Genomic DNA, 25,949 nt, shown 5'->3' on the forward strand with positions numbered 1-25,949 from the left:
CTAAAATGTTTTTGGAAAAGTGACATGGTAAAGATTCTCCATAAATTCCACAGAAGGCACATTCCCCTCTGGCAAACTGAATCTCTCAATCTCTGGAAGTTCAGCAGTTCAGCGTAAGTGAAGGTGAGAACATACATGAAAAGCGGCTTCAACAGTTTTATTTCCCGGAGCTGTTACGCTGAGGAGCCGCAGGGGCTCGGAGTTACGCTTAACTCATAAACCTCATAACTCTGCTCATTTGTTAAACATGCCAGAGAATAAAATGGAGAGGAGCTCCCACATGGCACGACTCAAACTTCCCTGAACTGGCTGAGGGATATTTTAAATGTATTTAGAAATTACATGTACAAGACCTTTCAGAATTATTGGCACACTTCCTAAAATAAGGAAAAGTTATTGTATTAAAAAAGCATTAAGCACAACAATTCATGTTTAACTAAGAAGAGGAACTACTTACAACAAATAATTCTCACAACTCTTTTAAAATAGTATTTTCTTTTAAACATTAATTAAAAATTATTAATACAATATACTCAGTGCTACATACTGTAATGTCTTTTATTAAATAATTATAACAGTGTGTATAATTCCTTATGAATGCATTATAACATGTTATGAATGTGTTCATAAGTCATTATACATATTGCTGTATGTATAATGACCTACTGTATGAATACATTCATAGCATGTTTATTAACCATCATCATGAGAAAACAAAAGAACTTTTAACAAAGAAAAGGCAGATTGTTCTTGACCTGCAGAAGTCATGTAATGGATATAAAAAGTAGGTACACAGGTGAATATATAAAATCTGAAATATTTGAAAGGTTATTAATAGTTTGTTTCATCTTTATAGACTTATCGACTGTCTTTCTCACTTGCAAACCCTCATTTTTATGATCACAAATCAGTATTAAACTCACTTTGAAATAATATTTCCTTTCATTTAATTAATTTCTAACATTTTACCCTTTTTCTAAAGTACTTCTGGCTACATTTAAGTATGAAAACACATACTTGCTACAGTAAATAAATAAATAAATAAATAAATAAATAAATAAATAAATAAATAAAATTATTATTATTATTATTATTATTATTATTATTATTACACCGTTAACATGCACACATTGAACAAAGTAGTTAGCATGTACACTAACACATTTATTTGTTCATGGCACATTTATGTAATTATAAAGGGTATGCAGTTAAATTGTAATTTATACTGACAAAAGTGATAAAGATCCCATGAGAGCTGGTACCTCCACCATGTCTGGACCTGCAACATGGCAGCTGTCTGGCTTCAGGCCACTTCTTATCTCTCCTGTCAGAAACACACTTGTGTCCATCACCAATAGAACGACAGGAACCTGACCCATGCTGGGCTGTTAACACACACGCTGTGTTATTTAGCTTACACTACAGATGCCACCATGGTTACCAGGCAATGTTTTTGCTGTCAGATTTGGAGAGAGGCAAATAACACTCCTCCTATGAGGATTCATATCTTCTATCATAATCTTCATCTCCACCAGGTGATTTGTCATACAGTATGATGGATGTGCTTAAAAATTGTATTTCTTTTTTTCCCTCCCAGATGTTCTTGATGGAATTAGAAGAGCGTCACATACTATGTGGACAACCAGTGTATAAAAAGTAATAAAAGCAATAATACTGCTACTACTACTACTACTACTACTACTAATAAGAGTAGTAAGAATAAGAACATCTATGATGTTAAATACAGATAAATACTATATTTTATGATATTAAATTAGTATCATAATCCCATATTGTCTCTCTTTTTTTTTTTTTTACATATCTTTTATTTCAGCTTGTACCACGACATTGTTGAATTCTGTTTGGTCAGAAAGTGTTGATTCATTTTCCATAACAGCAGCTCTAACAGTAGTGCAGGTGCAAGGCAAGTCACAGGTTTATATTAAAGCGGTCTTTCTAATACGTTTAACAAAACAACAACAACCAAAAAGAGATATCATTTCATGGTGGTGACGGATCAACACGCCTACCATGTTTTATTCCTTCCCTGTTCAAACCATTCACTCTTTCCTGCATGCTTATTTAAATCCACTATAACACTTTGTGACCCATATAGATCATAAAAACCCTCATCATAACTATGATATATCTCAACCAGACAGTTACATTTCAAAATAAAAAAAACATGCCTCTAAAATTTTAATATTGCTAGGAGAGTTTCTTTGCTTTGCCACCTGCTGTGCTGTAGTGAATGCATATGAACTACACCAGTAGAGGACAGTCAACACTGTACACTCTTAGAGAACTGAACACGACACACACTGTGAGTAACACGCTGTCTCTCTGTGCACACACTGACACCACTGGATCTTAATATTACAAGGAAATCATCCTGGATACTTAAGGTAAGTGTTTTATAAATGCTATAATAGCAGAGTTTTTTTTTTTTAATATATAATATGGTGCTTTGTGTTCTGCTAGCTTTAAATAAAAGTGATGAAACTCTTACACTGTTGTATTAACTCTTAATATGTTTAACCCCTACACCTTTACAGTAACTCTTAACTCTGTGGTGTATTAATATCTCTAGTGTTTAATTAAAGATGAACTACCTGTATATCTTAAGATGTCAAATACACACCACTACAACATTTTAGTAGTTAAGTATTAAAGCTAAGATGATTTAACTGCCATGGCATTTATATGATTATGACTTGGTGGATCAAGTAAAGCGCGACTGCATCTCAAAGCATTTAGGATCGTTAGGAATACTCACTATAATTTAAAGAAGCTTGGAAAGGAAAGTAAGTGAAAGCAGAAGGTATATCTTGCTTGATAGGAAAAAAGCAGGAACTGATGAATGAATGAATGAATGAATGAATGAATGTTGCTTGGTCTGTAGGTTGCAGGTGTGTGTGAGCGGGCAGGATGAGGTGTGGCGTTGTGCTGTGTGTCCTGCTGCTGATCTTGTCTGGGAGAGGTCTGAGTCGACGGAGGAGCAGACAGAAAGTAGACAATCTAGTGGTCCAAAATGAAGCAAAAGGTAATTTTTATGAATATTATATACAGTATATCAAGGTATTTAAATTACATTAAATGACAGCATTGAAGGATTGACATGATGACACTGTCATAGCGTTAAAGTAGCATTCATAGCAATAAATTAGGATTTACAGATTTACAAATTAAAAGCTATATTATTAAATGAACTCACAGAGATAAATTGACTCAAAATGCATTGTTATTGAATTGAGTTTTGTGGCATTAAATTCATTTTTAGTGAATGAACACAAAGATTAGTGCCCACAATGAATCATATTAAATACAATATTAATTGACCACAGTGGTGAATTATTTCTTATAATGCTCTTATAGTGTTGAATTGTGAGCACTTCCAAATGAGTGTTTTAGCACGCTTTCTATCATCATGTTATTTTTTTTACACAAAGAGCTTAATGTTTGTAAAATGATCATTCTGAGTATATTAGTAATATAAAATACATATGTGTCCAAAAGTTTGTGGACACCAGATCATCACACCCACATGTGGATGTTGAACATCTCAGTCCAGATTTATTCCCCCTTTGCTGTTATCATAAGCTCCACTCTTCTGGGAAGGCTTTCCACTAGATGTTGGAGCGTGGCTGTGGGGATTTGTGTTCATTCAGCTACAAGAGCATTAGTGAGATCAGGCGCTGATGTTGGTGAGGAGGTCTGGGGTGCAATCGGTGTTCCAGTTCATCCCAAAGGTGTTCAGTGGGGTTGAGGTCAGGGATCTGTGCAGGACACTCGAGTTCTTCCACTCCAGCCTTCACACACCATGTCTTCATGGAGCTCGCTTTGTGCACAGGGGCATTGTCATGCTTGAACAGGTTTGGGCCTCTTAGTTCCACTGAAGGGAAATAGTAATGCTACAACATACAAAGACATTCTATACAATCGTGTGCTTCCAACTTTGTGGGAAAAGTTTGGGGGAAGAACTACATATGGGTATGATCGTCAGGTGTCCACAAACTTTTGGCCCAATTAATGTATTTTGTCTTAATTCTAGTTAAATTCTATGTACTAGATTTTAAAGGCTGGCATTTTCTAATCCATGTTTGTTTTTTCTTGTTTTATTTAATGCCCAATCCTCTTTCTTTCTTCTAATTCATCATTTCTCTTTCCTCTCTAGCTCTGACTTGTCCGGTGGAAGTGGCCTTCCTGGTGGACAGCTCTGAGAATGCCAAGGGTCTTCTGTTTGAGAAGCAGCGTAGCTTCGTTCAGCGTTTCAGCACCAGGTTGTCTCCGCTGAGCATTCCCGGCTGGCGCGTACGTCTGCGTCTGGCCGCGTTGCAGTACAGCAGCACCGTCTCAGTGGAACACAACTTCCGTGACTGGCAGGATGTGGATGTCTTCCAAAGCCGTGTGTTGTCCATGGCCCACATTGGTCATGGCACATATTTGGCCTACGCCATCTCGAACGCCACGCAGCTCTTTACTCAAGAGACGGCGAGCAGCAGTGTGCGTATCGCCCTGTTGATGACGGATGGAGTGGATCACCCACGTAGCCCGAGTGCCATCGCTGCTGCCACAGACGCCAAAAACAACAACATACGAGTGTTCATCATTGGCCTGACGCGAGACGGGCAGAGTGATACCAGGCTGAGGTCCATCGCCAGCCCTCCACCACAGAAGCACGTTTTCAGCCTTGAGGATCCTCAGCTGGACGAGAGGCTTTTCAGAGAGTTGGTTAGTGAACAAGTGAATTCAGTTCATTTATAAAATCACAAGGCCACACACAGTTTGTAATATACTGTCAAAACACTTATATGTTGGTATTGTGAGTAATTCTATCATAATACACTTTTTTGATCATATTGTAGTTACTGACAGTATAGTACAAACATCTAGACTTTTCACAAAAGAGATTAGACCAGGCAACACTGCCACACTGCTGTCAAATCAAATCAGCAAAACTGCATGACAACAGGTAGCTGAAAGTCCCATTACATCCATTACACTGATATATTTCCTCTTGTGGTTTAAATAGATTATATTTGTAAATGTTAACATAAAAATTGTCAGATGAATAGTTCTATATTATTGTTTAGCATCGTGTCTCTCACAACTTGTTAGCAAACCGCAGAAAAATTAAATATTGCAGTCTCATGTATCATTAAAATGTCAATAATTTTTGAAATAGGAGTCTAAATATAGTTCAGTTACAAATTCCTGTTATAGTGAAATGTGGCACACCAATGTTTATGCACGAGTAATGATATTTGTGTGCCATTAAGTAGGGTTACAATATTTTACATATCTCATGATAACAATATTTCTATGTTGTGTTCCACCATGTCATGCTGAGTTTAGCATTTTTATTTATCCATAATCCAGTCTTTTTTCTTTTCTTTTCTTTTTTTTAATAGAGCACAGTTGTTAACACAGAGGTAAGTACAAACCTATAGAAAAATTAGTGCTCTCCATGACCATGTACTGAATCATCTCTTGATTATCATGTCTTTATTAGTCATTACTACTGATTACAGTTTGTATCTGTTTCAGTGTCCACAGCCCAAATCCTGTCTGTGTGATAAAGGAGAGAGGGGTCCTCCAGGAAACCCGGTGAGGAGACACACCACTTATCATCTCAAGCAGCTTGACCCTAAATCTTACCTGGTTACTCAAGTTTAATCCGCTCGTATTCATACAAAGGCAAAGATGTAATGCTTTGTGAAATACATGTATGTACTTATACCACAGTGATACTGAATTCTCAATTTTGATTGGTCAGAAGGTGTTGATTAATTTTCTATAACAGCAGCTCTGGCAGTAATTCTGGCTGCGAAGCACATCACAGGTTTGTATTAATGCGCTTGTTGTGAGAACAGTGATAACAGGAACTAACTTGTTTGGTGGACGTTCCACAACATTAAATGTAACTCTAAATGGATAAAAAATTATGACGTCTTGTACTTCAATTAATAAAAAATGTAACTGTTGACAAATTGTTGTGGTGTAAGGGGAATAAAACACTTGCTGAACGTGAACATTCATCTGAATGTACGACATCTCTTTTTTTTTTTAACTGAAAATTTTTACTGAAATTCATTTTTTCATTCCTTCTGTTTTTAAGGGTAAACCAGGAAACCCAGGACGACCTGGCCCTCCTGGTCTCAAAGGATTCAGAGTAAGTTCCCATCTTAGGCTCTGTTGCATTTATTTATTTATTTAATTTTACAGAATAATGCTGATACATTTCCTTTATATCTGTTGTTATTCCAGGGGGAACCCGGCTTGAACGGACGACCAGGAATAGAAGGCCGTGAGGTGCCACAGTGGGATCATTATTCATGATTATTTGAGTATTTTGGAGTTTTCATGTACTCATGATGCTGTATGTTGCTCTTGTTACAGGGAAGGCCAGGAGTGAGCGGGGAAAAGGTTCATCCTTTTATCACCTTTTTATTAATGGAATGTTATTGTTTTGCATGTTCACGTCCAGACGCGCACATGTTAGTTGATTTTTGTGGTTGTTCCAAAATCAACTATTCAACACAACCTCCATAACAACAAACTTTAAAAGGGTTGTTTGAAAGAAGCACTTCCTGAGATTCCTACAAAATGCACCTGAACTTCACCAAGTGTCATTGCTACATTTGGAATCGTATGCTGTGTTCAAAAGAGAGCAAAATCAACACCATGAACACCTTCAGCATGTCTGGTGAGAAAAGGGGAGTGCATACAAGGAAAAACCTCCAAACCTCTGCCATGAGGTTACAATTTGGCCTTCGATGGGTGTTTTAATAGGATAATGATCCCCCTCCTACATCCAAAGCAGAACAGAAATAATTGCAGAAACACAAATCAATGTGTTGAAATAATCTTTTCAGTCTCTGGGCCCTACTGAACCTGAAAACCTGGAGGAGTGCACCAAGATCTATCTTCAAGAGAGTGTCTCCAACCTTGTTGCAGGAAGAATCTCAATGCTGTTATTAGATAGATTTAGGCACTACACTACAGATGAACACAGAACTTAACTACACATACACATACACTATTACACATACACAAGCGAGACAGAAACAGAAAGCGCAGAAACACAACACAACAACATCGACTGACATTCACATTCAGTGTATCTCAGGTTTTGGATTTAGTGTGAAGAAACATTAAGCTCATTAGTGTAAGCAAAATTCAGCTGAACATTTAAGAAAAAAAAAACATCTTATGCTGTATTGCAAGTGGACGGACCTTCTCTGAGAGAGGCTTCATCAAATATTAACCAAAATTAATAACACTATGCAATGTCTATAATTTTAATATATATAATATATAATATGGTATTAAGGGGCTCAATGTGTGCCAAGAAATCATTCCTCACACCATTACACCTCCAGCACCAGCCTGAACTGTTGACTCAAGGCAGCTTGGGTCCTTGGGTTCATGCTGTCAAAGTTCAACATGTAGTGCATTCTGAGATGCCTTTCTGATCATCACGGATGGAAAGTGTATTTATTTGAGTCACTGCTGCCTTCCAGTCAGATATTAAGGTGGCTGGTGAGTGTATATACTTTATATGTATATATATATGTATATATATATATATATATATATATATATATATATATATATATATATATATATATGTATATATATATATATGTATATATATATATATATATATATATATATATATATATATATATATATATATAGACTCTGTTCAGAAGCATCAGGTATGGTACAATAGGTTTTATTTCTATCAAAAAAAAAAAAATTCATAGCATATGGTTGAGTTTTTTTTGACTAACCCCAACCATAGCACTAGCATTTCAAGAGTAGTCCATGGCCTCTTCTGAAGGAGAAGATCTTGAAATTGTTCTTCTTGAGAGAAGGTCCTGAGAGAGGGTTTAACACCTCTGATTCTCTCTCTCTCTTTCTGCTCTCTGCCCTGTGCTATAGGGTGAGAGAGGAGAGTGCGGTGCAGCAGGACTGAAAGGAGATCAAGTAGGTTTTGAGGATAATTCTCTGTATTGCTGGTTTACACCCATGCTGTGAGATGCTGAACTTTCTGTTCTTTTCTCCTTTCCACAGGGTGCAGATGGACCACCGGGACCTCGCGGACCTCCAGGAGAGCAGGTGATCATCACGCTTTTGGATCAAGTCAAAATCATTAAAATACATGTAAAAAAAAAAGGACAGATAAAAGTCTTAGCTTTTGTAAGAACAGATTGTAGTTTGAGGTTTAGGAGTTTATGTTACAAGCGGTAAGGTAACAAGACAAAAGCATTTTCCCAACACTATCCTATACAGACTATAAGGTTCATCTGTTATGTGACAGTGTTACTGTTACCACCCTGAAACTGATTATTTTCCACTTCCTGAAGTGTTTCATAAGGATTCACAAGACACTTTTACCAAAAAAAAAAATGAGTTAAGTAACAACAGCTTTATTGCTAATCTCTCAAATGTTAGTTAGCATGATAATAATGGCGACTATGCAGATTAGCTGAATGCTAATAACTAGCTGTCTCAATACAAACTGTCATGGTAAATACAAAGGATACGTAGCAGTAGACAGATTACAGTGATGGGTATTGGGTCTAGTTCTTGCTGTCACATCTGTTAAAGATTTACAAGTATATGATTATAGAGAAATGTCGTGATGTTTGAAAATATAGTGAGTAGAAGTAGAGATTTTTCTTTTGAAACAAATAGTACCTACTATTTAAAAACTACTACCTCATAAAAGTATAGAAATTCAACCCAGTATTTGGACAAGCTTTATGACCCTGAGGTTGGAGACTGAAACCTCCAGGTCAGCCCAAAGCGTGTGTACGGTTTGCAAATCAGTCTCTAGAGCTGTGAGGAAACTCACTCACACACACACGGAGATGTTCCTAAAACCCAACCACCTCTCCTGTCTCTGCACTTATGGAATGTGATCCCGGGATTAGATGTGATCCCTACAGTAATGTAGCAGTGAATCCCAGTGTGAAGTCTGTTGTTCTTGTTATTGTTCCAGTCCGGAGACAGAGTTTATACACTGAGATTAACACACATGCACGGAGCACCCATTCCTCTTGGCGCTCCTTTGTTTAGTGTACACACTTTCCTTAGACACACCAATGGATAAACATACAAATTAAGTATTTAATACTTTTATTTGAAGTATTTGAAGAATTTTTATTTTCTGAACTAATTTCATATAGAAAGCTTACTAAAAAATAATGAAAAATGAATAGAGAGACCAAAATCGAGAGACCATTTTCATTCATTCATTCACTCACACACACACACACACACACACACACACACCCGGACACAAAGAATGATATCTTAGTCAAATGTATCAAATATTCCTCATTATGAGATTATTACAAAATATACAAAATAAAGAGTTGCATGATTTTTAAAATTTTGTTTCAAGAAATGAATATCCGAAAGACAACAATGATAAAAGCAACATTCAAATTTAAAATTAATATAAAAAAGTCAAAAAATTTTAGAATTGTTTTATAACAATTTTACTGTGGGAATTATTGAGATAGATAAATTTGTGTGTATAATCAATTATATTATATTATATTATATTATATTATATTATATTATATTATATTATATTATATTATATTATATGCACTTTATAATTTCCTTCATGGCTTGTGTGTGTGTGTGTGTGTGTGTATTTCAGGGTCCCATTGGTGGTCCTGGAGATCATGGTCCACCGGGTCCTGCTGGACCTAAAGTCAGTAACTGTACCTCCACACTGAGGATTATATTATATTATATTATATTATATTATATTATATTATATTATGTGAATCTGATACACATAAAGCATGATTGTTAAGGCCATCTTCTTCCACCAGGGTGACCGAGGACCTCCTGGAGCTTCTGGCCCTCCAGGAGATCAGGGGATTGGGTTTCCTGGTCCAAAGGTTAGCAAATGATTGAGCCAACACTTTAATGTTGTGTATAGTAGTACCATGATTAGGATACACCAGTACTACCATCCCACATTATTTTTTTAGGGAGACAAGGGGAACCAGGGCAGACCGGGCCCTACTGGGCCTGTTGGGATAGGAGAGCCAGGACCACCAGTAAGTTACACAAACAGCACTTTCATTTCTTACTGTTATGCTGTATTCAACAGGTTCTAAGAAGGATAGGCTCTAACGTTCTACATATAATGTCCCAGCATCTGCTGTAATAAACGTTCACTTCACAACATTACAATGTTTCTCACACAACATTACCAGTTAGACACTATGGAAACATTAGTGTTAACATTCCTATGACTAAAAATGTTGCAGTAACATTCAAATGTGTTCAGAAATGTTTAAAGAGCACCTAGAGAACTTGACAGACTGAATGTTCCTTAAACCAGTACAATTTTCCTACACCCATAATGTTCAAAAAATGTTCTGCTAACCTGTAATTGTTAGCTAGGTAGGCAGCTTCCATCCTAATGGAACATGTGGTAGTGGTGATATTTCAAAGTTTCCACAATAACAATGTCGAATATGTTGTATGTACGCAAGAATTTTTAATACCACTGTTGAAATCTTGATTCTGATTGGTCTGAAGGTGTTTAATTTTCTATATTAGCATCTGACATCTGAGGAAACACTTAGTCGACATTAAACCTTTCATGTATAAATTAAAAAAAAAAAAAAACATATCCAGACTGATTATATGTCTTTTGTGACATAAAATTGCATGTCAAATAATTAATATCACTTATATTAAAATGTACATTGATTGTTCATGTATAGGAGTACAATGAGTGAAAAAGGATAAAACATTATACCTGAAATAAAAAAAAATCCAATGTGTTAATAAAAAAATTGATAGAAAAAAACATTTTTGAACAAAATATAGCATTATTTTAAAAAAAAAAAATCTAATTTGGTATTTTGTGTAGCAGAGACATGCTACACTGAGAATGGCTAACAATCTCAAGGACAACAGAAATCAGTATAATGATTATCTCCAGTGATTTGGAGCTGATTTACATCTTATATTTTCTTAAAAACAACCTTAAATTGATGATCCATAACTGTGGACACTATGCATGAAAGTGTTAATGGAAGGAGTCTACAGTGTCAGGGCTTTGTAACAGTCAGAGCTAAAGCTGTAACTTTAACAGGAAAGTCTTCAGGATGCAGAGGTTTGCAGTTTCTTTGTAACATGACAAGCTGCATTTTTTCTTATTATCTTTAAGAGAGAGAGAAAAAGAGAGTCTAGTGAGGGAATGATTGTTTATATCAGCTATAATGTAAGTAACTAGTCTAACAGGTGAGGCACAACATTAAATATAACTATAAAGAGATAAAAAGTACATCATGTCAGACTTTAACAAATAAAAATTGATAGCATTGGCAAATTGCTGTGGGAGAAGAGGAATAAAGCACCTAAGCTTTGTGTCAGGCCACATCACACCACCAAAAGAGCGTGCACTCATGTATTTCATTCCTTACTTATCCTGTAACCCATCAACATTTCACTAGAGTCTTCATTAAGTTTCTTTACACTGTAAGTTCCTCTTGTGAAATTTGGCATTCTGACTGAGTATGCTGTATTTAAACCCATTAAAATAAGCTTAAAAGTAATAAAGTGCAGATAAATCTCTTAAGCACTTCCTGTTATTAACAATAACAATTGCCTTGTATTGTGAAGGGATCACCGGGACCACCAGGACCACCAGGCAACCAAGGTGTTCCAGGCGAGGGTTTACCAGGACCCAAGGTAAATAAACTTTCACAACAAAAAGCTGTGATCTATTTTAACCCTTATATTCTGTTCAGGTCAAGATAACCTACTCTTACAACAGTGGCTGCCTCATTTCCTCCCTCCAGCCTTTTATTTACACTCTAATTTATCCTCATTTAGAGTAAAGTGTTGACCAGGAATCACATTTCAGATTCTATTTTCATACAAAATTTAATAAAGATAAAATATATTTTATAAGAAATGCTATAATTGTATTGCTATAAAATCTTTATCGCTAGTCAGGGAACTCTACAGGAAGATTAAACACATCTATCTGACTCTGGTTTCAGGGGGACAGAGGCTTTGAGGGTCCAAAAGGTGCACCTGGCCCTCCAGGGTTAGGCATCAAAGGTGAAAAGGTGAGATCTTTGATCATTTAACAGGTTTAAACTGTTTAAATTTAATTTAAGACAGTTTTTTTCAGTCTGGTTCATTAGCCATGCAGTTTGTATGTGTTGGTGTTTGTGAGTTAACTGCATGTAAATTCTGCCACAAGGTTTTTTCTTTTCCTTTTCATTTGTCATTAAAATGATGCAAACAGCTGATAAAATGTTAAAGCTTATTATGTGAAACACTTGCACTTTGGATTCTGAAATTAATTTGACATAAAGATGCAAATTTTTATAATTTTTATAAACCGGATACATTTGACCTGTTTATTACATGTTCTAATATTATTCATTTTATAATGCTTACCAAAACCTACAAAAATCACATTAGGATCACATTATTTGCTAAATATATTACATTCTTAACTCATGCACTTGTATACTCATAATTATCCACAAGGGGGCGCTATCATAACATGTGCCATACATTCTCTCATTTCTATTGTAAATTCTCTTCTTGATATCCTGTAGGGGAATACTGGAGCTCCAGGACCACAGGGACTGATTGGATTCCCTGGAGTTGGGATTCAGGGAGAAAAGGCAATCTATAACCTCTTTCCTTTTTTTTTTTTTTTTTTTTTTAAATCCAGCCCCTTTTCTGAACTACATGAATGTGTCCTCAGCTCATCAGGAGCAATAGTGGTCATGTATTACAAATCTCTTTTCTTTAAATACAGGGTGAACAAGGACCAGTTGGGCCGCCGGGCCTTAGAGGAGCTGCGGGTGTGGGCATTGTAGGCCCAAAGGCGAGTGCTGCAAACATGACAAACATATGACTGATTTTTTTAAAAATGCTTTGGAGTTCTCTTTGAGGAAGCAGGAAATGTAAGGTGGAAATAAGGGTGTGTATCACAAAGAGCTTTAGGAGAGTTTTATTTATTTATTTATTTATTTAGCTTTTTTTTTTCCAATGCTATCCCTAGCAGAGATCAAAAAAACAACTTAACAAGTCACAAGTCAACAAAAAGACAGGGAAAAAAGGTTACCATAGGCAATACACTGATCAGCCATAACATTAAAACCACTGACAGGTGAAGTGAATAACATGGATGATCTCATTACAATGGCACCTGTCAAGGGGTGAGATATATTAGGCAGCAAATGAACAGTCAGTTCTCGGAGCATCGAGCATCTGTGGAATGTGCTGGACAAACACCTCTGATGCCTTGACTGGTCAGAGCTGTCTGGCAGCACAAGGGGACCTACACAATATTAGGCATGTGCGTTTAATGTTATGGCTGATTGGTGTATATGGTAATATATAGACACTTGCATGGCTTTGGATTGGGAATTATAAATATCTTATATAGAAAATCATAACTAGAAGGTAAAAAAATGATCAAATGCAAATACGTATGTAAATAAGGTATAATGATCATGGAAATTGGGATAGATAGATAGATAGATAGATAGATAGATAGATAGATAGATAGATAGATAGATCACTTTATTAATTCCAGAGAGAAATTCAAAGATTACAGCAGCAATCCAAAAAGTACAGTGTGCAAGCAAGAGTAAAAAAAAAAATATTAAGTACAAAATTTTAAAATATAGTACTGGATACAAAGTGAGTAAAGCTTTATATACATAGACTTCTGAGTAAATGTGAAAAGTATCAGTGCAATACTGGAGTATTAACCCCAGGGAAGATGAATGATTAGTGTAATGTATGGTGCAAATGGTGCAAAACAGCAGGTATGGAACCGTGGATGTGCAGCAGAGTAGCTGTGATTCACAGAGCGACCGCAGTTGTACAGTGCAGTAATATGACGAGTAACATCAGTGCTTTTACTGATGGTGCGCTGCTTTTTGTCCAATATAAATTATATAATTATAAATTATATTAATATAAACCTGTGATTTGTCTTGCAGCTGGAATTACAGTCAGTGCTAAATAAATAGGTATTATACAATGTTACAGAAAATTTCCAGGTGCAACTGGCCAATTCAGTTATTTTCTTACACTGCAGAACCTAATGTCTTCTTTGAAAATGTCAGGTTGTTATATATATATATATATATATAAATCAGTCATTAGAGGATGTACCACATCATACTATAAAGGTATTGTTCTGTTCCAGTGATAAGTGGATATGATTTTTAATGTTAATTGTTTTACAGGGGGATCAGGGCTTCCCTGGTGAACATGGACCTCAAGGAGAACGAGGCATAGGAGAACCTGGACCAAAAGTAAAGTGCACACACCCCTCTTTGACTTTAACAAGAATGTATAATAAATATTAATAATAATATACATGAAATACTATAAACTGTAACAAATGATAGAGCACAACAGAGTCCTATCAATTATTTAAAAGACAGGATATAAGGAAAATAAAACAAATGCTTAAAAGGACAATAAACAATCACAATGTAGACTTTAAATTGATATATTAACAGCTGCAGAATGGGTAGGTCAGATCCAGGCCCTGCTGCAGCCCCAGGCCATTTTTTCTATAGGCACTGTCCTGGTGGAAAGCCCCCTATCCGGCCTTCCGGAGCCAGCTTCCTCTACAGTCACTGAGAGACGCTTGCTCTCTCCGCAGCCTTATGCTGGGCAACCGGGAGGGTGCAACCCATTTATTCTACAATGCTCTCTTGTTTTTGAGATACAGCCCTCCCAATTCCCCTCGGAGAGAGCCAAGATAGCATATATGATTGCCCTAACTGGTAACTGGTTAACAGGTAAAGCTCTGGCCTGGGCTACAGTGGTCTGGCAGCATCTCCTGCCTGACCACCCCATGGTCGATTCTTTCGTCGCGGCGCTACGGAGCACCTTTGACCACCCAGCTGTAGGAGGGGCCCTGACCTTGCCAGAGTGCTCGCTCTGTAGCCGATTATACCATTGAGTTTCGAACCATGGCAGCTGATTCAGGCTGGAACGACCAAGCTTTCTAGGCAGCTTATGTGCAGGGCCTATCAGAGGAGTTGAAAAATGAGCTGGCTGCTCGTGATCCTCCCAGGTTTTTATTGATTCAGGGGCCGCATCCATTGGTCCACCAGTTCAATCACCGTATGGGGCTCCCAATGCTCCCAGAGTTGCCTCAGGGGCACATACAACTCCCCATCTATCTTAAAGGAACCGGTGGACCTCTCGGGGGTGCCAGATGATTACTGGGACCTCCAAGAAGCGTTTTCAAATCACAGGGCCCAGACCTTGCCACCTCATAGACCCTTTGACTGCACTATTAACCTGATCCCTGGTGCAGCCCCTCCCAGGGGCAGGTTATTTTCCCTCTCCCCCCTAGACCATAAAGCCATGGATGAATATATCCAAGAGGCTTTATCTCTGGGGTTTATTTGCCCATCTATCTCACAAGCAGGTGCAGGCTTCTTCTTTATTAAGAAACGGGATGGGAGCCTGCACTCATGCATAGATTACCATGGACAAAATGTGGTGACCCAAAGGACTGACACCCCCTGATCTTGATGAACTCGGCCTTTGACCGGCCCTCGAGGCATTACGAGAACCTAACCTGCCTAATGAATGCCCCCACGGTCTTCCAGCACTTCATAAATGAGGCCCTCCATGAGATGTTGAACCACTATGCATTTGTCTACCTTGATGACATCTTAATCTTTAGCAACTTGCTAAAGAAGCATGTGGTACACATCTGCTGGATCCTTCAGCAACTCCTTCAAAACTACCTATATGTCAAGCTCAAGAAGTCGCAGTTTCACATCACTACTATCTCCTTCTTGGGCTTCATCATATCTCTTGAGGGGTTGAGTATGGACCCAGTTAAGACTAAAGCAGTTAAGGAGTGGCCTCAGCCCACCTCGGTCCAGTGGTTCTTGGGCTTTACAAATTTCTTCTGAAACTTCTACCCTGGCTGCCCCACTTTTCGCCCTGACCAAGAAAACCCAGGGTTGGTTAATATGGGCAGCAGAGACGCAGGAGGCATTCGAGGCCCTAATGGAGAGGCTGACTTCAGTTCCTGTGCTTTGGATGCCCAACCCCGACGCCCAGTTCATAGTGGAGTTGGATGCTTTCAACATCAGGGTTGGCACTGTCTTATCCCAACAGTCAGCGCCTAGAAAGGAGTTGCACCCCTGTGCATATTTCTCACCAGCTAACTGCGCCAGAGAGAAACTACGAAGTAGGGGACCATGAGCTCCTGGCTGTTAAGTTGGCCTTGAAAGAATGAAGGCACTGGCTAGAGGGGAACCTGATGTATATCCAGCAGGCCAAGCGGCTGAACCCGCGACAGGCCAGGTGGTCTCTGCTCTTCAATCGGTTTGACTTTATCCTTTCTTTAATCCCGGGATGAAGAACATCAAGCCGGACATGCTCTAATGCCAGTGGGATTCCCTGTCACAGGATCCCACACCCCAGCCCATAATTCTGTCTCCCAAAATAGTTGTCCCTCTGTGCTGGGGTTTAGAAGAGGTGGTCTGCCAGGTGCTTTGGCAGGAACCGGATCCAGGTGGTGGCCCACCAGTGCTCCTTGCCCGTTCTGGATTCGTAATCTGGTTCTTTATCAATTCTTTCCACCTTTTATCCATTTGGATAGCGGGCCCTGCTCGGTACTGTTTTCCACCTCATACCAAGCCCATCCCCGTAACAACAGTATAATCTAATAGATGTAGACGTGTCAGCTTCACTGTAGATGCCTGTAAATATTATGCATGTTCCAGGGGGAGCCAGGATCAGATGGTGCTCCAGGAATTCCTGGCATCCCAGGAGAAGATGGAGCTGTGGGACCCAAGGTAGGGTCATGTTTCATTTTTGTAGACAATTTTAAACTTATTTTAAGAGCCAGCTGAAAAATAAAAATGTGGGTGTGAAGGAAAAGATTGGATACTATTTCACAAGAGGCCATACTCTAAATTGGTGACTTAAGCCTGAAAGTTACTCATATTTAGCGTTGCGTTACGTACATGCTTAAGTAGAGTTTCTGGGCTCCCCTTTCAGTTTACTAAATAACCTGCTTGTAGTGTATGCCTCAGGGGTTGCCAGATTTTTCTTGAATAGAAATGGAGATGGGGAACTTGCCATTAAGGTAGAAAAAAGTCAGGGATAGAAAATATGGACTTAAAAAGGTGATCACACTTTTTCTGTAGTGCAGTGTAATAATATGCAATATGAAAGCAAGAGACCATTTAAAAAAGTGCATTTTTGGATAAAAGTGTCCACAAAATAAATGTAAACAAACATTGTAAGCTTTTTGGTAAGTTTTCTTCCAACAAGTGCAATTTGTGTATTAATCTTTGTAATTGTTTTTTTGTTTTGTTCCTCTTGGTTTATCGGCACATATGGAATGTTAGGGTGAGATAGGTTTACCGGGTCTGCAAGGTCCTGATGGTGCACCAGGAAGAGGGATTCCAGGAGAAAAGGTACATCGTCATTTGCTCTGTAGGGTGGGTGGGGTTTGATATTTATGTCTCAAATGATATTAATATATTTTGAGATTGCATTGATTTATAATCACTTACTGATGTCCATTCTTATGCGGTGTTAGCATTACATGAAGATGAAGAGAATTAAAAATTTCTGTTTACACAATATTCATATTGTGACAAGCAGCCTTTGCTGCTTCAGAGACACTTTGGTGGCTGGTTTTGCAGTAAAGTTAATGATACAGTCTCATTGTACAGATATCATTGGAGCTTGGGGATATGAACTGTGGTATGAATTATGAATGATGTGGTGATGTGTGATGTCACTGAAGGGCGATCAAGGTGACAGAGGGGTTCGTGGTCTTCCAGGATCTCCAGGACCCGCAGGACCACCGGGGGCGAAGGTAAATATTGAGTCACCCTTTAATTAATAATAAATTGTAATCCCTGGCAAATTTCCATGTTATAACACTTCAGGATGTGTGGTTTTTGGAAAATAATAAACTTCATGGTGTTAGTAACCCCGCTTCATACTGGGTCACATCACAGGACTCCATCATTGATTATTTTTTTTATAACAGCACACCCCCAAGGGTTTAATTCCTTTTAAACAATTAAACAATAGGATGAATGTGGTATAACTTAATGACTGAATGCTGGTTGAATATGTACTAAATATATTGTTTCAAAACTTTTTATGTTATACAGATATACTCTACCTTTCAAAAGTTTTTTTTTAATCAGTGTTCTCATTGATATAAAACCTGAAAACTCAGTTATAGCTTTACCTCTGACTGTTAGAGTGCTGACACTGGAGACTCCTTCCAAAAATAATAATATCTCTTCACAGAAACTAAATTGATGATTATACGTTTTTTTTTATTGGTTTATGTGCAACATCTGCTATACAAATTCTTTTGAATTAACTGTTACTGTAGAGATGATAATATATTAGAAGGAGCACATTAATATAAACTTGGGATTTGACTCGCAGCCAGAACTACTATCAGAACTGCTGTTATAGAAAATGAATCAACACCTTATGACCAATCAAAAGTTAGTGCTGTGGTATAAGCGGGTTTAATGCACACACGGCTTTCTGCTTCCACTTTACTGGTTTGAGATTAACATGGTAAGCAGTGGGATTTTTACAGATAGGGACGGCGATGTGATAATAGATGTCTGTGGATGAATATTGGTTTATTATTTTAGGGAGAGCCTGGTAGTCCTGGGATGTTGGGGATGCCTGGGCCCCCAGGGTTTGGATATCCTGGTTCAAAGGTAAATAAATATTAATGCTTTGTCAGTAATGATCCACATATTTAGTTTTTAGTTTTCAGTTTGTTTTTATGAATAATGAATGAGGGAAATTATATCAATAATGCATATACTGGGCAAACAACAAACATCCTGTTGTAACATCTTGACATGGACTTTACAGCAATTCCAGAGAAACGTGTTGCTGTCAGACTATACATAATGTGACAATTAAATTGAATTTCAGTGTGTTGTATCTCTTATCAGGGTGAGCCTGGGCCTGTGGGTACTCAGGGCGTGGTCGGAGAGCCAGGAATCGGACTTGCAGGGCCAAAGGTGATAAATTGTTGGACACAAACTAAGTTAAAAAAAATTTAGTCTTATTAGGTTTAATTTTGAGTTTGAATTTGGATGTTCTTGCTCTATTTTTAGGGTGACAGAGGACCACCTGGACCGGTGGGACCACAAGGGTTACCGGGAGAAGGTTACCCTGGGCCTCAGGTGTGTGTATATGTATGCATATACATTAACTGCACATTGGAAAATAAAAGAACTGGTCCAGACAGGAGCCAGTGGTACTTGGAGTTATACTTCTACATCATTTCCATCTGCTAGCTTAGAGGTTCATTTAAACATGTCTAGTAGAAAGGTTACTCAACTAGCTCAACGGTTACTTTTAAAACCATGGAAGCAATAGCCTTTGTAGTGACCTGTCATTTAAACATAGTAGAATGTGGCATTTTTCTAATCTTTAGGCATTCTTTTAATTATTTTTGGAAGAATGAATGAGTACAAATAATGTATTACATTTAAAAAACTATTTCTTTTTTGTCTGCAGTTTCTATCCCTAAATATTTTCAGGCTTAAAGGCAAATGCTTGTGTTTAAAATTGGTGGTCTAGACACTACTGAAAAAAACAAAAAATAGTCTCTGACCATTCTGCTGAAGAAAATCTGGCAATCTCTGAGGCATGAACTCTTAAGGAACCCTAAAAATCTTTCATCATGTGCATAACCCAACACAGAATATAAGTAACTTTCCCTGCATACATGTTGACATAAGTTTTGGATTTCTATTCATTTGTGCAATGTTTGTTTGTAATGTAAAATTGTGAACCAGATTATTCTGGTTTTTAAATGATCTCACACTGTAAATTTGTATGCATAATCAGTTGGCAATGATCAGGACTAGCCCCATCTCAAAGTACCATTCGTAACTTGTAGTTGTAACTACAAGAAAGATTCATTCTTGAAGGTTCAAAACTGTATACAACTGCATACATTTGGAACTGGACCAGTGGCCAATGGCAAAAGCACAGGTCCAGTTTTCTGGTGCCAAAAGTTCTGGTACTTTGCATAGTGAAAAAAGGCATGGTATGGTGATAGACAAGAAAATCCCTCTTCTGGGTTTATGCCCTTAAATTAGGGACTTCCTGGATTGCCTGGAGTACCAGGAGAAATGGGACCAGAAGGAAAAGGACTACAAGGACCTAAGGTAATGATCTTGTTATTTTTATTAGAAAAATTCGCTCATGTCTTTTGTCTGTGTTAAGCTAATGGAAGCTCTGCATTGATAGGGGGACAGAGGTTCACCTGGGGTTCCTGGGCCACCAGGGCCAACTGGGATAGGACAGTTAGGACCAAAGGTAACCTTTTTAGATCCACTTAAGTAGACTAATATCAGAACAAAAAGATTTATCCATTAATGCTTTGTCTTTGGTTTACTTCCAGGGTGCGACTGGTCAGCCAGGTCCTCCTGGTCCTCCAGGTCCACCTGGTGAGGGTATTCAGGGCCCGAAAGGAGAGCCCGGCTTCCAGGGACCACCAGGCCCCAGAGGTCTCTCAGGAGATGGCCTTCCAGGACAGAAGGTGCTGGAAACTTAGGATTTATCATAATAGAGTAACAAAGCAGGTTAATCATGACTGAAATATGATTTATGTACACTGCAGGTAAACAAAAATATGCCCAGTTATGTTATCAATCTCAGTGGTAATTTTCCTATGGAAGTAGTTGGAGCAAGAAGTAATCGAAAGATGACATGACGTAATTTTGTATACAGTAAGTCACAACACCAGCTAAGTTAGGGAAAAAAGAAAAACAAAACTGTATAGAGTGTGTACTGGTAATATTTACTGAATGTGCTCTGGTTTCAGGGGGACAGGGGTTTGCCTGGTGACCGTGGGAGAAAAGGAGACAGCGGAGATTTCGGAGCACCTGGGCAAACAGGAGCAGCGGTATTATCACAGTTGCTGTATATCTTAATGTAGTAATTAATTGTAAATAATTACCTAATAATAAAAGCCATTATGGAGATAGTAATGACACACCTGTCACTCAACAATATGACACACACACTTTATCTATCTATCTATCTATCTATCTATAGATAGAGAAATAAATGAGTAATGAAATATATTTATTGTAGGGAAAACCTGGTGAGAAAGGAGATCCTGGCCTCTCGGTAAGTGCAAAGCCTACAATTAATTATATATACTTAATTACATTAATTACACACACTGTATGTACGTATGTGTATGTATATGTGTGTGTGTGTGTATAATATATATATAATGTATATATATAAAATTTAATGTATTAATTATTCCTTAGACAATTTGATTTGGCTGCTATTTAGTACAGAGACTGATGCCTTTCATTTCTTCAACAGAGAGAAGAAGTGATCAAAATAATCAGGGAAATCTGTGGTAATACAGCATGCCCACTTGATAAAAACATGAAAATATCATGATAGTATCTAATGTTTAATAATTACATAATTTTTATTTAAACTTTTTATTATTTAATTATTATTTTAAAAAAGCTGTTTATTAGTAACTGGTGTTCTTCTGTAGTAATGATCTTTTTTAGTTAGTCTTAATATAATTACATACTTTATAACAGGTTCCTCAAGGGTTATTTGGATAGATAATAAGATACTTTAGACTAATTCTTCTGAATGCATGTACACACTCCAGAAAAAGTGCTAAACTGTACCTTTCCTTAAGGAACTTAAGGACTGCTCTTTGTACCTTTTAATTAGCTTTTTAACACTACATGAACCTTTCCTGGCAAAAAGTACACACTAAAGGTACAAAAGGATGTACCATTGATGGTAGTGACAAGGGAAAGTACAGTTTAGTACCCTTTTTTTGAAAGTGTATGTGATTTGTTGTATGTAGTGTATTATGATTTGAAAAAGATGTGCTCTGTACTTTGAATGTTTCTCCAGGTTGTGGTCTGAGGTGCAGCGAGAGTCCCCTGGAGCTTGTGTTCATAATCGACAGCTCTGAGAGCGTCGGCCCTGAGAACTTTGAGCTTATGAAGGACTTTGTGAACGCTCTGATAGACCGTGTGGCTGTGAGCCGTGAGGCTACACGTGTGGGAGTTGTGTTGTACAGTCATTTTGACATGGTGGTGGTCAGCCTTCAGCAGGTGATCGATCGCACCAGCATTAAAGCCGCTGTACGCAAGATGCCCTATCTGGGTGAAGGTACTTTTACGGGAAGTGCTATCAGCAGTGCCACGCGGTTGTTCCAGGCCTCACGGCGTGGTGTGAGGAAGGTGGCTTTGTTGCTGACAGATGGACAAGCGGACAGACGGGATTCGGTGCAGTTGGAGGTCGCTGCAGAAGAAGCGCACGCTGCTGGAATAGAGATGTTCGTAATCGGCATAGTGAATCGCAGCGATTCAGATTACGCCCAGTTTCAGAGAGAGATGAGATCCATTGCTTCAGACCCGGATGAGGAGCATGTCTACCTCATCCATGACTTCATGAACTTGCTCAGTATGTAGCACTTTATTAAATGACTTACATCATTCGTGTTTCTTTAGCAGGCTTGGGATTAGAAATCACAACCTACTGTTCACTAGAGCACTAAGAGCACTACTATTTGTAACAATTTGACTCTTTATTAGGATTGGTACAGCAAACAATGCAAGAAAAAATTATAGTAAAACACACACTTAAATTATACTTAAATCGAAATGTCTGACTTTTTCTCAGACTTGGAGATTGAGATACTGAGTCGGATCTGTGAACTGGAAGATGGCTCAGTGCTCAGCTCAAACAGGATCATCAGTTTCCCAGCTGGCAAAGAGGTGCAGGGCATTTTTTTCATAATTCACTGCATTTCATATTAGCTATGGTAACTTTCACAAAGATTCCTTTATTATCACAAGTACAACAATGATCAAATAGCGTATGTTAGATATTATTAGGAAATAATCAAATGATATTTCTGAATGTGTTGTGTGTCTGTGTTGATTCTATTTCTAAATAGAGGTTTTCACTCCTGTTAATAATTTCCCTAATATATTCCCTCTTCCTCTTCAGCCTGAACCTCCAGTGGGGTTTAAGACTCCCTCTCCAAAAACGTATGAAATTGGCAACGGGAAGACGTCAGTGTTCAAAGAGGATGTGAATGATTTTACAGCAGGGAACAGAGTGAGTCTCCAACCTCCTGTCGCGACTGTGACAAGACCTTGGCCTCCTACAAATGTCCTGTTTGAGCCTGAGATCAGCTCTCCTTCACAGATTCAACCTCCACCATTCCAGTCTGGAGCAGGTACGCACATACACTGTAAAAGTTAAAGTTGCCAGGAGAACTCAGGAGAAATAATGAAAGCCTGTGTTTGTGTAAATCCATTCGCAGTGAATATTCATACATTAACAACCATTTAAATTCTTCCTAGCATAGCAATTTACCATTTTAATATTATTTAACAATGTTTCCTCAAACATGTCTAACATTGAACATTCCTAGCTGGATAAACAGATATATGTAGAGAAAAATAGATAAATTTGGAAATATCTGGGCTTGAAGAAATACAAATTACTTAATCTTAGGATTTACTTTGCAAGTACATTTACTCAGTAGTACAGTCTTATGACATATGCTGATATAAACTTTCATTAGCCTTCTTCTAGTGTCTTCAGACTAGGCTAAAATATTCATCAACACTGGAGACTCCTTCCACAAATATTTAATAAACATCTCCTTACAGAAAACTCCCCCACATTCAACATTTATACATTTTTCTTGGTTGAATAATAACTCTGTTTTAATCCATTTATTAGTATTCTTAGATTAGAGCATCCACCATACAAGTTCCTGTGAATGAGTTATTTCTATAGTAACAATAACATATTAGAACAAGTGCATTAATGTAAATTTGTGTTGTAGCTGTACCTACTGTCAAGGCTGCCGTTCGAGAAAATTAACCACCTTCTGACCAATGAGAATTGAGAATTCAACACCGCTATGGTGTAATGCATTTTAAGGAATGTATTGTTACATAAACTATTGTTTTAAAGCATCACATAAACTGCATAATTGTAAGTTTCTTGGCATGATCTAAAGCCAAAAATGTGCAGTGGTATGATTGTCAGCATTCAGAGAAAGTCCTGTGTGAGCTCTATCAGGTCCATAATCTATACTGAGAAGCACAATTATATCACATGACTCATCATTTGCTGCTAAATGTGATATAAGGCTGAATTATGTCCATGATATATATGTGTTTGTTTCCAGCTATAGGCTGTACAGAGAGGCTTGACCCTGGGCCGTGCAGGAGCTATGAGGTGAAGTGGTACTACAATCCTTTGGCTAATGCCTGTGCCCAGTTCTGGTATGGAGGTTGCCAAGGCAACAGCAACCGCTTCGACACACACCAGAGCTGCATGGACACTTGTGTGAAAACATGACGTGGCTCAGAAACTTCACCCAGTTCATCACTTTTAATGCAGTAAATGGGAAAAGATGAAAAGTTTTATCTGGTTGAACTGTAAAGGAAACATTTATGCTTAAGTAGTGTAAATACAAATGAACAAATTGTTACTTCTTTTTATTAGGAAATGTGAATAGTACAGTGTGTGTACTGAACGTGTAAGTGGTAAAAAGGTATTGATTTTCATTTGGATGTGATTTGCAGTTTATACATAAGGATAAAACACTTAGGGGTGTGCTTTTATCGGAAAATAACTAACAGTGTGGTAGTGTGATGTGGCTCGACGCGAAATGGAGTTGCTTTTACTTTTTTAAAAAAAATTATTTTACCATAACAGCACATACCAAAGTGTTTTATTCCTCTTATCTGACTTTGCCAAAGTAACATTTTTGTATTTATTAAAGAGCAACACAGCAAACTTTTTTTTTTTCATTTACAGTTTATACTAAGTTGTAGAACATCCATTAAAAAAAGTTAGTTCCTGTTATCCCTTATGTTATTACAGCTCTAAACAGCTGCTCCCTCAACTGGCCTCGCTTCTTCTCTCTCTTGAAGTTAATAAGACAAAAAAAAAAATGCGGTTTGTCATGTTACCAAGAATCCACAGACTCAAAACTTAGTTACAGCTTTACCTCTGCCTGTTAGAAAGTGCTGACACTGGAGGCTCCTTCCACAAATACAAACAGGAAAGCTTCATCATATCAGCACATTATCACCATATCAACATACACCCATTTTTTAATGCTTCTGTGTGGAGTGTCCACAGTACAAGTCCCTGTGTAAGCTGTTACTATAGAAACCTCAACCTTCTGACTAACAAGAATCGAGAATACAGCAGTGCTGTGGTGTTTATACAGGCTGATTAATGTAGATACTATGGATTTTTTTTTGGTAGAAAGTTGCAGTTACATGATGTTTTAATACTGAAGGCTTGGAATCAGATTGCTGCCCAGGAACAAAACAGAAAAAAGATGAGAAAATCCACAAGAATATAGTAAACTTTACATATGATATCACTATATACAAGTTATGAGCAATGATTGCCTTTTGCATTCATTGTGATCTTTAGATTCCAATAATTAGGATTTTAGGATCGTCAATATTATAATTTGAGATGGCACCGATCCGATACCCAGCAAAAAAATGGTGGATCAGGTATCAGAGGGGAAAAAATAATTTGAAAGAATGTGATTGGAATTCGGTTTGGAAAAAGATTTTTAAATGTTTGCATATAAAGAGTCTTGATTTTATTTTTTTGTTAGAATTGATTATATTTTTGTATGAAAGCTGCAGTTTTGTGTACATTGTATTTTTAGTGCTTTAGGTAATCATTTTAAAGCTTAGTAGTTTTTAACAAAAAATAGGTATTATCAACACTGAAAAATTTAAAAAATGTATTATCAACATTGGCTACTCAAGGTATCAGTATCGGTATTAGAAATAAAAACTGGTACTGTGCTGTCATTAATTCTAATT

The 25,949-nt window shown here is 37.6% G+C and overlaps 1 protein-coding gene across 1 annotated transcript; it reads left to right on the top strand.

Moving 5' to 3' along the window:
- The first annotated feature begins 2,268 nt into the window (after positions 1-2,268).
- Positions 2,269-25,825, top strand: col28a1a (collagen, type XXVIII, alpha 1a). The gene is made up of 34 exons (XM_053231217.1): positions 2,269-2,405; positions 2,903-3,043; positions 4,175-4,731; positions 5,412-5,432; positions 5,548-5,607; positions 6,119-6,172; positions 6,268-6,312; positions 6,400-6,426; positions 7,948-7,992; positions 8,080-8,124; positions 9,680-9,733; positions 9,858-9,926; positions 10,020-10,088; positions 11,668-11,736; positions 12,051-12,119; positions 12,621-12,689; positions 12,827-12,895; positions 14,271-14,339; positions 16,788-16,859; positions 17,418-17,486; positions 17,822-17,893; positions 18,702-18,770; positions 19,014-19,082; positions 19,179-19,247; positions 20,172-20,240; positions 20,323-20,391; positions 20,477-20,614; positions 20,900-20,980; positions 21,172-21,207; positions 21,415-21,451; positions 21,976-22,530; positions 22,750-22,844; positions 23,080-23,311; positions 24,278-25,825. The coding sequence occupies exons 2-34, from the start codon at positions 2,929-2,931 to the stop codon at positions 24,448-24,450; spliced, it is 3,411 nt and encodes a 1,136-aa protein (XP_053087192.1). The 5' UTR covers positions 2,269-2,405; positions 2,903-2,928; the 3' UTR covers positions 24,451-25,825.
- Positions 25,826-25,949: the final 124 nt, after the last annotated feature.

The sequence above is a fragment of the Pangasianodon hypophthalmus genome, chromosome 29 (genome assembly GCF_027358585.1).
Source record: "Pangasianodon hypophthalmus isolate fPanHyp1 chromosome 29, fPanHyp1.pri, whole genome shotgun sequence".
NCBI lineage: Eukaryota > Metazoa > Chordata > Actinopteri > Siluriformes > Pangasiidae > Pangasianodon > Pangasianodon hypophthalmus.

Excerpts from the sequence above, each read along its gene's own strand:
- col28a1a (XM_053231217.1), top strand. The coding sequence starts at position 2,929 with ATGAGGTGTGGCGTTGTGCTGTGTGTCCTGCTGCTGATCTTGTCTGGG. Across the intron at positions 6,427-7,947 it reads CAGGAGTGAGCGGGGAAAAG|GGTGAGAGAGGAGAGTGCGG; the intron begins GTTCATCCTTTT and ends CCTGTGCTATAG. Across the intron at positions 23,312-24,277 it reads ACCATTCCAGTCTGGAGCAG|CTATAGGCTGTACAGAGAGG; the intron begins GTACGCACATAC and ends GTTTGTTTCCAG.